Here is an 11402-nt window from a genome sequence, read left to right as displayed (position 1 = left end):
GTGGTCCGATGACATTTCATATGATTTGAAGCAAATCCATTCCAAATCACTCAGTCTAAATATCAATCCCATTGTTTCTCTGTTAACCCTTGTGGTGTTTCATCTGTCTTTTGGTTATATCTCGGGCAGTAATCCTCTATAATGACTTTCATAGGGACTGAGCTGAGAGGGGTGGTCTAGCTCAGGACAGGGGCGGGAACACACCAGGGACGGGACAGTGTGGCAGTGATGGGTCAGGGACATCCTTTCAGTGCATCCCACAATGTGCCTCTTAAAAGGGCATCAACTAAACAATCCCGACCCACCACCCCCACAAAACAGCATCTGTCACATCTACTGCCAGTTTTGCACGTAATCAAAATATGTGGCATGTTTTAATACAGTATATATACATGTAGTTAGTCATGTTAGTCATGTTGCTCGTCACAGACAGAATTATTTTTGTTCATTACGATAATTAGAACCAGGGCAAAATGTGCTTTAAAGGCATAAAAATAATATCACAATACAAATATAATAATTGAATTATTATATAAAATATACAAATATAAAATATAATTTTCAGTAAACATTTGGGTGTTAAGTATGGTCCGGGACCAGTCCTTGATAGGTTTTATGAAATTTGCTGATACTCTTTAAGATGCCATATAAAGTCATTTTATTTTAGCTGTAAGGGTTAGAATACATTACACTTTGTAATTAAAAAAAATAAAATGCAGTGAAACCATGAAAATGTTGCATCAGATCAGAATTTAATTGTGTAAAGATGCATGTGTCTTTCCAGCGAGGTCATTAAAGAGAACAACAAACACATGGTCTTTGGTGTTCAGCTATGCAGTTATCTAAGGAATAAAGAAATGAGAAGTATCTAAAGGTGTCTGTATCCCAGCAGGTCCCAGGGTCACGCAAATGCAGGATTGTAAATGTAAAGCTTATTGTTGACAAGGCTAAATCAGCAAAGTACATGAACTCTTCATGACCAGTCCGACCAGCATGGATTGTGCCATATCAACTGGAAGTGTTCTGGAAGTATTGGAAGACAGTCCATTCGATAATCAATACTTCATGGATATGAACAATATTTTCATCTCACACCAGTGTATTCATGTTCTGTCTGAGGTATTTTGCTAATTCATAACCTGAGATGTTTTTTGCATCAAAGAGTAGGACTACAGTATTTGAGGTAATTCGGTGATGCACTGTGGGCAGTTGAAACTTTATCTATGGTAAATTCTGACTTGAGGTAGCTATTTCAGTCCCACAGTGACTGCGTTATATGAAGTGTTGTTTATTTTCCAGACGTGAGACTGTTCTGAGGTAAAAATGTATGACAAAAAAACAAAAACTGAAATTCCTGAGAAACATGCTTTCCAATATGGAAAGATAGGTGAGGTCTGAAGTTTCAACAATTGAAAATACATAAGAAAAATAAACATTCAATCCTCTGTTGATTTGAATGTTATCCTGCTTTGCCGTGACCTGGTTTAAGTATGTTTGAAGCAGCCACTTGCGTTCCAGAGTAAAAGAATAGAATAATTAAAGCTCTTATTCACGAGCCTATACATGATCGTCCAACGCACAGAAATGATTGACCTGTGGGAAACCACCCGCTTGGATATGTTACCACACAGTTTCTTTTCTATCATACATTGTCTTGTGTCTGAGGTAGAGAAAAATCTTTCAACCAAATTGTTGCCTGTAAATATGTCTAAATAATAACAAAAAAACAACCTCTCAGCTGTGGAAAATGCAATTTCAAACTCAAAACTCTTTTTCATATCATAATAATATTTCTGTATCTAGAAACTAAAAAAGAAAACAATGGAAATAGAAAACAATAAACTCAAGTAAATAATATTTTAAAAAAAGGAAAAATATATAATTGTGACCCCTTTTCATACCAAACCAACTTTGCAAAGTTTGATGAGGATTCTAGAATGTTTTCAAATCCATCAGAACAGACAAAGAACACAGCAGTATCATAGTAATCGATCCTGAGTCTTTCAAATTCACTGCATATGAGGTCAATTCAGCAAACTTTAAATAAAAGTATTAATAGACCGCAAAATGTCAACCACAACCTAGGTATTTCGTTGAATTAAACTTTAAAAACCCTCTCAAGTCCTGAGAAAACACCGTGAAGACTTGTAGATAAGAGCAGGTGTGGTCCATGTTGAGCTTAGACAGCTGTTGAGTTCGTAAGTGTGTGTATGTGTGTGGTCCTCCCTTCACTGGAAGGATAACACAGCTGCAATATGTGCGGTAGGCAGAATGTGATTCATTACGTTGCCTCTAGAGGGCAGAATGGGAAAGACTGTAGCTTAGGCTGGACTGACTGGTTGTTTGGTTACAGGGAGCTGGTGATGGTTAGGGTGAGCCGCCTGTGGCTGGTTCCACAGAGTCAGGACCCTTTGAGGAGGAAGAAGAAGAGGGGATACTGGGGCTGAGGGTGGAGGTGTGGCCTGTGGGCGTGGCTGTGGTTGAAGCAGAGGTTGGGACAGCAGCAGATGACTTTTGGGCATATAAGGATCCTATACAGGAGGGGAAAAAAAATGTAAAGCAATGAAGTGGGTGGATATACAGTAGCATTTATTTTGGCCATAGAATTAGAGAAAGTGATACAGCAATATTTTGCATTTCCTTGTTCCCTAACACACTGAACAGAACAATCTTTATTGTCAATGCAAACTTTACGCAATGTGGCCACAGAATGGTGTCATGTTAAATTAAAGGGACAGCCCCCCTTTGGAGTAACTTGCAGTTAAGATTAGTCTTAGACTAGTGATACACCAATGCATCGACCTGGCCAATTAATGGACCAAAATTTGGCTGCTTTGATATTATGGGGATCAGCAAATAAAACACACACACACACACAGTATATATAATACGTTTTTTTTTCATATCATTGAACATAATCCTATTATTGGCCTACTTCTCTCTGCTCTATTTTTAATTGTTGGTCTGTGTACTTGTGCGTCAGATGGACACTTATGGAGCATCTCATTTTTGTTGTGTTGCGCCTCACTAGTGCTCAGTGTCTCTACTCATAAGCGAGTTTGAAACGTTGAAAAACACATCTCAAGATCCCTGCATTCTGTTGTGCTTGGCCTAGGTGTCTTTAAGCGCAAAAGCATGTCTGTGAAAGGCTGTGCTGCCTGTTGGTTTGGCGAGGACAGCTGGTGCGCTGACTGCCCCCCACCGTCACATCAAGTTGTACATAAAGCTTGAATTCGTCCGACGGTAGAAACATTCATCATTACCTAATTTATGGATGGATTGGGGTCATGATTATTTGAGGATGTTTTTTATTAAAGCATTATTTTTCATATAATTATGCACAATAATTTAACATGTTAAATCGGCAGCCCTAACATATACATATATATATAAATATATATTTATATTAGATAACGATAGTTTGGGGGTTCTGCAGTCAAAATCACTGATGGTTACACAACTTGGAGAGTAAAATTATTATTTACATTTCTTTCATTGTCTCTACTTGTCTTCCATATTTCAGAATAAATGGTCTCAGCTATAAACAAAACACTCAAAACAAAAAGTGCATTGTTAACAATACCTGAGTTCTGAGTAGTCTCTTGTTATGCTCACATTATATTAGCGAGATTGCATTTTTTTATTGGTACCTAGATTAAACACATCATGTGTCACATGCACACATGCACACCTGAGTAAATGATCCCGTTGACCTCCACAGACACGGTAATGCTTGCAGAGCCATTAGAAGAAAGGCTGAGAGAGAGGTCCTGCTTTTCCTCTGAAAACGAGACACAACCACATCAATGACACACATTGTGCTTTCTGCAATTCCTTTAAGCCATTTTGGACACCCACAGCTCTCACCAGTAATTGTCATTGAACTTACCGCGGGTGGTGGCGGTGTTGTTCATTCGGAGGTTGGCAGGGTTGACCTGTGACGCCATGGCCAGCAGGTTCTGTTGGAAAGCCTGCTGCAGTAGCCTCTGCTGCTCCTCTGCCAATCGCGCCATCTTCCTCTCTGGCCCCTCCAGCGCGGGGGCCCCTGTGTTCACTGCCCCAGCGCCCATGCTGGTCTCCAGCCTCTCCCTCAGCTGCTCCAGGGTGGCAGCGCGTGCCAGTTGCTGTTGATGCCCAAGAGCCAGTGCCAAGGGGAGTCGACCTGGCAGCATGGAGGCGGGACCATCCTCTGGAACTGAAGAGTGGTTACAAAAATAACGATTTAGATTGAACATCAAAATCTCAGCTTCACTGTCATGAAAAAATTAACTTGTGAACATGACAACGTTCAGCGATTTCCACTATTAATTCTGTTTTTTTTTCTTGCATGCACTAACCATTCTACATACTGTGTACAATATGACCAGAAATGTGTATCATAAATGAAAATATGGTACTTTGATTTTCTATTGATTGCAATCTAATTATCCAAAATTAACGTGTCCAAACTTTTCATTTTCTTTTAATCAGTCAGTTGGAAATTATGACATGAAGAAAGGATATTTTGACATGAACATACAGTTCCCTGTATTGCACATCAGTGTTTGCAATTAGTTTACTGTGGCCTCTGAGGTTAGTGAATGCCAGTAGGGCCTCACAGGAAAACAGGCCCTTAATGACTTTGACACTCTGTGTTTCCCCAATCAGCAGGTCAGGAAACATGGTCCATTTCCTACACACATTTCCTGGTTGGTTCTGTTCAATTCCACCCCACATCAATATGATATTATGTAAAGATAAGGAGGTCGAATTCTATTCTAATCTGAAATACTCAATTCAGATTGGTCAATGGCGGTCTGATACCTATGAGTAACAACCACACATCCACATTTCAGTCCACTCATCCGGGTATTGCGAGTGCAATCTCTACAAGCAAGCAAATTACATAATTAAATAGTGCTCTCAATAGATTCAAATGTTAATTATGATCAATCTCATAATTTTTCATAGTTAATTGCGATTAATCTCAAATTTTAAAAGTAGTACAATTTGACTCAACTATATATACTTATTTCCTGTCATAATGCATTTATTTGTTCTTTGAAAAGAACAACACAGTAGAAAAAAACTTTAGCATATGTAACAAAAATGCTTTATTTTTTCCCCAATTTGGTATGCCCAACAAGCTACGTGTCCTCTTGATGGCGTATTGACTCACCTCAATCCAGGTGGCGGTGGACGAATCTCAGTTGAGACCGTCAATCCATGCATCTCATTACGTAGCTTGTTGAGCGCGTTACCGTGGAGACATAGCACGTGCGGAGGCTTCACGCAATTCTCCGCGGCATCCATGCACAACTCTCCGCACACCCCACCGAGAGCAAACCGGAGGTGGATTTCAGCTGTTCAGAGTTTTATTACTTCTCACATAAAATTATAATAATTTTGATTCGTTAAGTGATTCGGAAGATATAAGCAAATACGTTTTTGGGTGTTGGCTATAATGACTAATTGTGAGAGCAATATTCAAACTTAAAAAAACTTCAAACACATGGACAAGAGAACATTCTGAGGTCATGTGGAACATTTTTATACATTTATGATGCAAGGGGGTGCTATAACGTGCTTTACGAAAATCCTATTTGAGCTACTGTGATTAAGGCATTTAGGGTTAGGGTTGAAGTTGGCCATATGTGCTAGGACCCCGGTGATTTCCACTTGAGGCTATATTAATTTCTTTGAATTATTAAATTGTTTGAATTATTTAAGGGTTTTCTGGTCTCACATCCTCTTGAGCAGGTATGACTAACTAAATTTCAGGTACACTGTCAATATGGGTAGTTGAACTTTTTAAATAGCATTTGCCAATTTTTGTATGGCTTTAATAATGAGGGACTACATGGAATATTTGCGTATTGAAAATGTATTTGCTACAATGCAAGAACATTTTAAATGAACTAGTCGAGGCAAAAATGTGCACCTTACAGGACCATCCCTTAATTAATTCAATTATCTCATTGATTTGAACCTAAAACCTTAATAATACAACAACAACCCATGTGTGACTACACACCTGTAGCTTTCTTCATGGCAGGACTGGGGGTGGCCTGAAGTCCATTGTGTCCAGTGGCAGGCAGGTGCAGTTTTGAAGGAGAGAGGAGGTGGGGGGCTGAGGCACTGGGAGAAGGGGAAAATCGATACAGACTGTTGCTATAGCCGGGACGACGACCCTCCCTGCGGTTACTGTCGATGGCAGCCTGCAGCTCTCCAGGGGAGCTTAGACCATTCTTCTCACATTCATATGGGTACAGGTACTTCATATACCTAAGGCACAGTAAGATTAAAACATATATTAGATATATGAACTATAGATGCAAACTGTTAGGTCACTATATCACTTTGAAGACATAATAGCGATATTAAAAGTTAATCCATTATGTTTTTTTCTATGGTCAATCCAGATGAGTGGCTAATGGCTAGTATACTGTCTGTACATAATATATTATTATTTTTTTTGTTGAAAGTGGTATATACATAAACTGCTGAAATTAAATAGACATTTATTTTACATATTTACTCAAAAATGTTTCAAAAATACAGTGGCCCCAAACAGTATATGGACACTTAAGTCTTTCAACAAAAATGGACAAATGTCATTGCTTCAGATAACAAAACACCATGTGGTATTCCTCTATGGAAGATATTGTAAAATCTTACTGTGTGCGGAGGGTGAAGGCGGCACTGGTGATAGAGGTGGGAAGGTTCAGGCCTTTGGTAATCTCCCTCCAGATCTTCTTATTTATCACCTCCACCAGACCTCCCTTCTCAGTCACCAGCTTATATAGCATATACAGATCCAGCACCTGCTTGGCCATGATGGGGATCCGATTCACAGGTGTACCTGCAGAAACAGATCAGACAAGTACAGGTGAGACTCTGTATAAATATTCTGTATGATAAATCACATCAAACCAGTTGAAAAACACAGATAGTGTTGCTTAAGATTTCCAATTATTATTTTATTTAGTTCCAATTTTATTTAAATTACATTGTACATGGATGGACATATATATATATATATATATATATATATATATATATATATATATATATATATATATATTAAAAAAAAAAAACGTCTGTAACAAAGTTTCACAAATTAACCAAACAAAAGTGACAAACTCCCTTTTGCAATTCAAACACAGCAGCTTGTGCTTGTGACAGTAACTATGGGAAACAGTTGGCTGATGAAAACAGTGGGTATAGGAAGTGATGGGCCAATCAGGACAGTAACTACTGGAGGTGATAGGCTGATAAAAACACTACATATGGGAAGGGATGGGGCGATCAAGACATTAACTATACAAAGTGATGGGCTGATCAAGACAGTAACTATACGAAGTGATGGGTCAATCAAAACAGTAAATATGGAAAGTGATTGTCAGATAATTGGGAAGCAATGGGCTGATTAAGACAGTAACTCCGAAGAGATGGGCCGCTCAAAACAGTAACTAGTAAGAGACGGGCCACTCAAAACTGTAAATATGGAAAGTGATGGGTAGAACAAAACAAAGGCAGTCAGCTGTGGCTCAGTTGGTAGAGCGGGTCGGCCACTAATCGCAGGGTTGGTGGTTCGAATCATGGCCCACACGACTCCACATGCTGAAGTGTCCTTGGGCAAGACACTGAACCCCAAGTTGCTCCCATGGCTCTGCTGCCATTGGTGTATGAATGAATGGGTGAATGAGTCACAGTGTAAAGCACTTTGAATACTGTTAACCTTAAAAAGGTGCTATATAAGTGCAGACTATTTATGAACTGATGGGCTGGAAGAAAGATGCAAGTAGAAGCCAGTTCGTGGCATTAAAAGTGCATGTGTATCAGTGCCAGCCACCCCTACAAGCAGAACAGGATTTGAGTGATTGAGTTTTTAATCAGCGAGCAATATCAATGAGCCAGCATGTGGATAGGCCAGTGCAATGAAGCTCATTTAAAGGGATTGTGGCCACTAAAACCACACACTCGTGCTCTGGTAGTGAAAAAGGTCGGGAGGGGCTCTAAGCCCCCTTAATGCCATGCTCAAATCCTCCCCCCACATACCACACTGGGCCTATTTGAGAATAAAACCAATTAATGTGTGTGTGTGTGTGTGTGTGTCTGTGTTAAATAGTCCTAGTGACTCGAGGTCAGGATTATGCCCTAATTTAGCCACCCCACTAATTATCCATAATTATAAATTATGGATTTACATGTGCATAGATGGCCACCTGTGCATACAACAAATAAATAAACCAATATCAAATGCGTACTGCAATAAAACACTCAATTTGTGGCTCACAAGTGTGTACATCTAGGTGCAGATATGTCTTCTGTGTTTAATTATTGCTATGATTGCTGTCCCTATAGAGGGATATCAGGTGAGACACAATGAAGATGAGAATGAAATTAGGAGCACGTGGGAAGCCTCTGCCCTATAAAGACATGATCACGACAGGACATTTTGTCAGTCAATTTTGTTTATATGTTTTGTGATGTCACGCTTGTTAGCTTTGTGGATGGTGAAATCTTGTTGGTAAAAAAGAAGAAGAAAAAAAAGAAACTATTTTATAGTTGACCGTTATGGATTTTTCAAAGGTCAATGCTGTTATACTGATATCTATAGACCAAATTTGGCATTATAATTCAGATATAATACCAAACCTGTATACAAAACTGCTATAATTAAACAACCTATTTATACAATATTTACACAAAATTCACAAACACATAAAATAAATAACTTTTTCCATTATGAATGCTGTCTCAATGTAGATAGATTTTGGACACAAGGGGGAACTAACACTTCTGTTAATTGGCCGGGCAGGCACGGTTATTGGCCGATTCGGAAAATCCCACAAGGGCCAAATATTGGCCGATTAAATTGCTCTTATATTTAAAGTTGTCTAAGAGAACGTCTAAAAGTTCTCTTCTGAAACTCCCAACCATAAAGCGTTCATTTATCCAGATATCCCAGTGTAATTTAGAACCTCAGGCCTGCAAGAAGAGGCCCAGCACCCCCTGGAGAGTCCGGAGCAAGGTCTCCCTTTGAAAAGCAGTTATTTAATGCTGGGACTGACATTACTCATTCATCAAACAATCGCTGCTTAGATTCAAGTAAAAGGTTAGCACTGGGTCACCAAACTAGAGATTCAGGTACAGCTTCACAGGAAATATCGTGGAGCTAAAGCGTCTAGAGAATGACCTTGTGACATGCTCCATAACTGCAAAACCAATTTAGCTCAAACTCAAGAGTGGAAATGTCATTTGAAGCCTTTTCCAGTTAAAGAGACTTCATTATTGATTGATGTAAACTATACTATGGCTTAATGCTGAAGCAATACACTCCTAATTGATAACATGTTGTCTCTCTTCATACGTCTCAAGAAACTGGCAATTAGACAAGTCAGACGGGGTTAATTAAATAAAAGCACATGGTTTGCTGTTGTACGAACTTGATGCATGATATGAACATGGCTAAAAGCTGATAAAATCACTTAAAGACACCATGAAAAGGCTCGATAATAAGTTCTTACATGTGTGAATGTATTTCCTATTGAAGCACTAAGTTTGGCTCATCGTTTTTGGTTTGAAATAATAGCCAATTGTCTGTAGTAATGTCACAGACAATTATTTGCTATTTGCCAGCTGGTTGCAAGTGGTATTAGGGGGAGGGAGACTCTCATTCTAAAGAGCATTTGACTGGATAAAAAGCAGTAGTACAAGATGAGTGGTCCATTTTCCCTGAAAAGACTGTACATTTCTAAGTTCATAAGTACACAAGCATATAGATGGCTTTAAATGCTAAAAGACATGGACTAAAAGCCAAAAAACATTAATGTAGATATCATAGTGTCTTTAAAGATAACTTATAGAAGAGAATTCCAAAGCAAAACAAACTCAAATGCCAACTATAACAATAAAAAGACAAAACCAATGAAAACAAAGTTCAGAGAGGACATTACAAACATGGAAACAAAAGCACGGTAGTTCCACACTCAATTCCAGAAATGGATGGAAACATGTCTAGCTTTAAAGGTCACTGCTTGGACACTGATAACAGATAAAGGGATAATTCACCCAAAAATTAAAAGCTGCAAGGCTTTGGAACAACATGATTTGTATTTTTGGCAGAGGCTATTTGTACCCTGGTGCAAATAATGGTATATGCTATTTACACCCCAGTGCAAATAGTGGCAGATATTATTTGCACCCATATTTAAATACTGGCATAAAGTATGGGCATCACTGCAGAGTGCTTATTGTGATTATTTAGAGTCCCACAGACACACAACCTTAACCTCTACCCCTAAACCTAACCTTAACTTTACCTTAGAAAAACGAGTGTGATCGATAGACCCCGCCTCCGGATAAAACCCTTCTCTGCACTCCCCGACATTCATCGTGACCAAATCACGGCGATGAAATAACATTTATATTCATTTTTATCTATTATTTTAAGTAGTAGTAAAGGAAATATTAAGAGTGGAAACAGGAAATTATATGGGGGAAGAGAGTGGGACAAAACACGGATTCGAACTCCCCACGCAACTGCAGTGACATCTATTGGTTAGTTTGACATATATTTCTGTGGTTTCACCAGACTATTGGGGTGAAAATCTCTGCGCTGTGTGGTAGATGCTAGACACTCCATTTTTATTTTTGGGTGAACTATCCCTTTAAGATATATACAGTTTAGCTTTTTTACATTTGGACTCTGATGTTGCAAACAACCTACAAGCTGACTGCAGCTGAAAAGAATGACTGATAAAGTTACATTTAATCACACCACTTAATATCATTTTCCCTCCCCCATTTGTTTGCTTGAAAAAATTCAGTCAGTAAAATCTTACCACAGCCCTAAATATAGAGGAAACAGCTGCCCACATTAAGAGGCCAACGTTCTGTAATGAACCAATAAGGCACCCTGAAATACCAGTCTGGTGAAGGAAATTCCACGCTCTGGCCAAAACAATGATTGACATTCTTACTGTAAAGGAAGTGAGGGGGCATACAGGAAGTGCATAGTCTGACATTTGATGAAAGACACTGGATGATGTTGTGTTGCTAAATCTTATGTTTTGATAACCTGAAAGAAGTTTGAGTAGCACAGCAAAAAAAGTATCCTAGATGTTAAACTCTTAAACTTTGCTATAAAAACATCTAAATGGATGAATCTCATCTAAACTCGCCCAGATCACATTTCACCAATGAAGAAAATGAAATTATTTTAGATTTTTTTTTTCTTTGATTGTGACATTCATGACAACTAAACACTGTAACGTAATTTAGATGGAAAGGAGGAGGCGAGAACCGGCTTGAAAATTTTAATAATATTTTAATGATAACTTAAACAAAAGACAAACACACACAACGGACATGTCCGTAAATGATCTCTCTCTCCCTCACCACCGTCTGCCATCAGC

General features: G+C 38.7%; 1 protein-coding gene across 1 annotated transcript in view; it reads right to left on the bottom strand.

Annotated features, from left to right (window-relative positions):
• Positions 1 to 641: 641 nt before the first annotated feature.
• Positions 642 to 11402, bottom strand: part of LOC127640055 (AT-rich interactive domain-containing protein 3B-like) — a 45926-nt gene continuing 35165 nt past the window's right edge. The window contains exons 5-9 of the mRNA XM_052122427.1: positions 6658 to 6841; positions 6014 to 6264; positions 3890 to 4195; positions 3692 to 3781; positions 642 to 2531 (exon numbers count right to left, since the gene is read on the bottom strand). Of these exons, the coding sequence (XP_051978387.1) occupies positions 2368 to 2531; positions 3692 to 3781; positions 3890 to 4195; positions 6014 to 6264; positions 6658 to 6841 (995 nt within the window). The 3' untranslated portion in view covers positions 642 to 2367. The remainder of the gene's footprint in view (positions 2532 to 3691; positions 3782 to 3889; positions 4196 to 6013; positions 6265 to 6657; positions 6842 to 11402) is intronic.

The sequence above is a fragment of the Xyrauchen texanus genome, chromosome 49, assembly GCF_025860055.1.
Source record: "Xyrauchen texanus isolate HMW12.3.18 chromosome 49, RBS_HiC_50CHRs, whole genome shotgun sequence".
Taxonomy (NCBI): domain Eukaryota; kingdom Metazoa; phylum Chordata; class Actinopteri; order Cypriniformes; family Catostomidae; genus Xyrauchen; species Xyrauchen texanus.
This window is presented reverse-complemented; position numbering and strand designations above follow the sequence as displayed.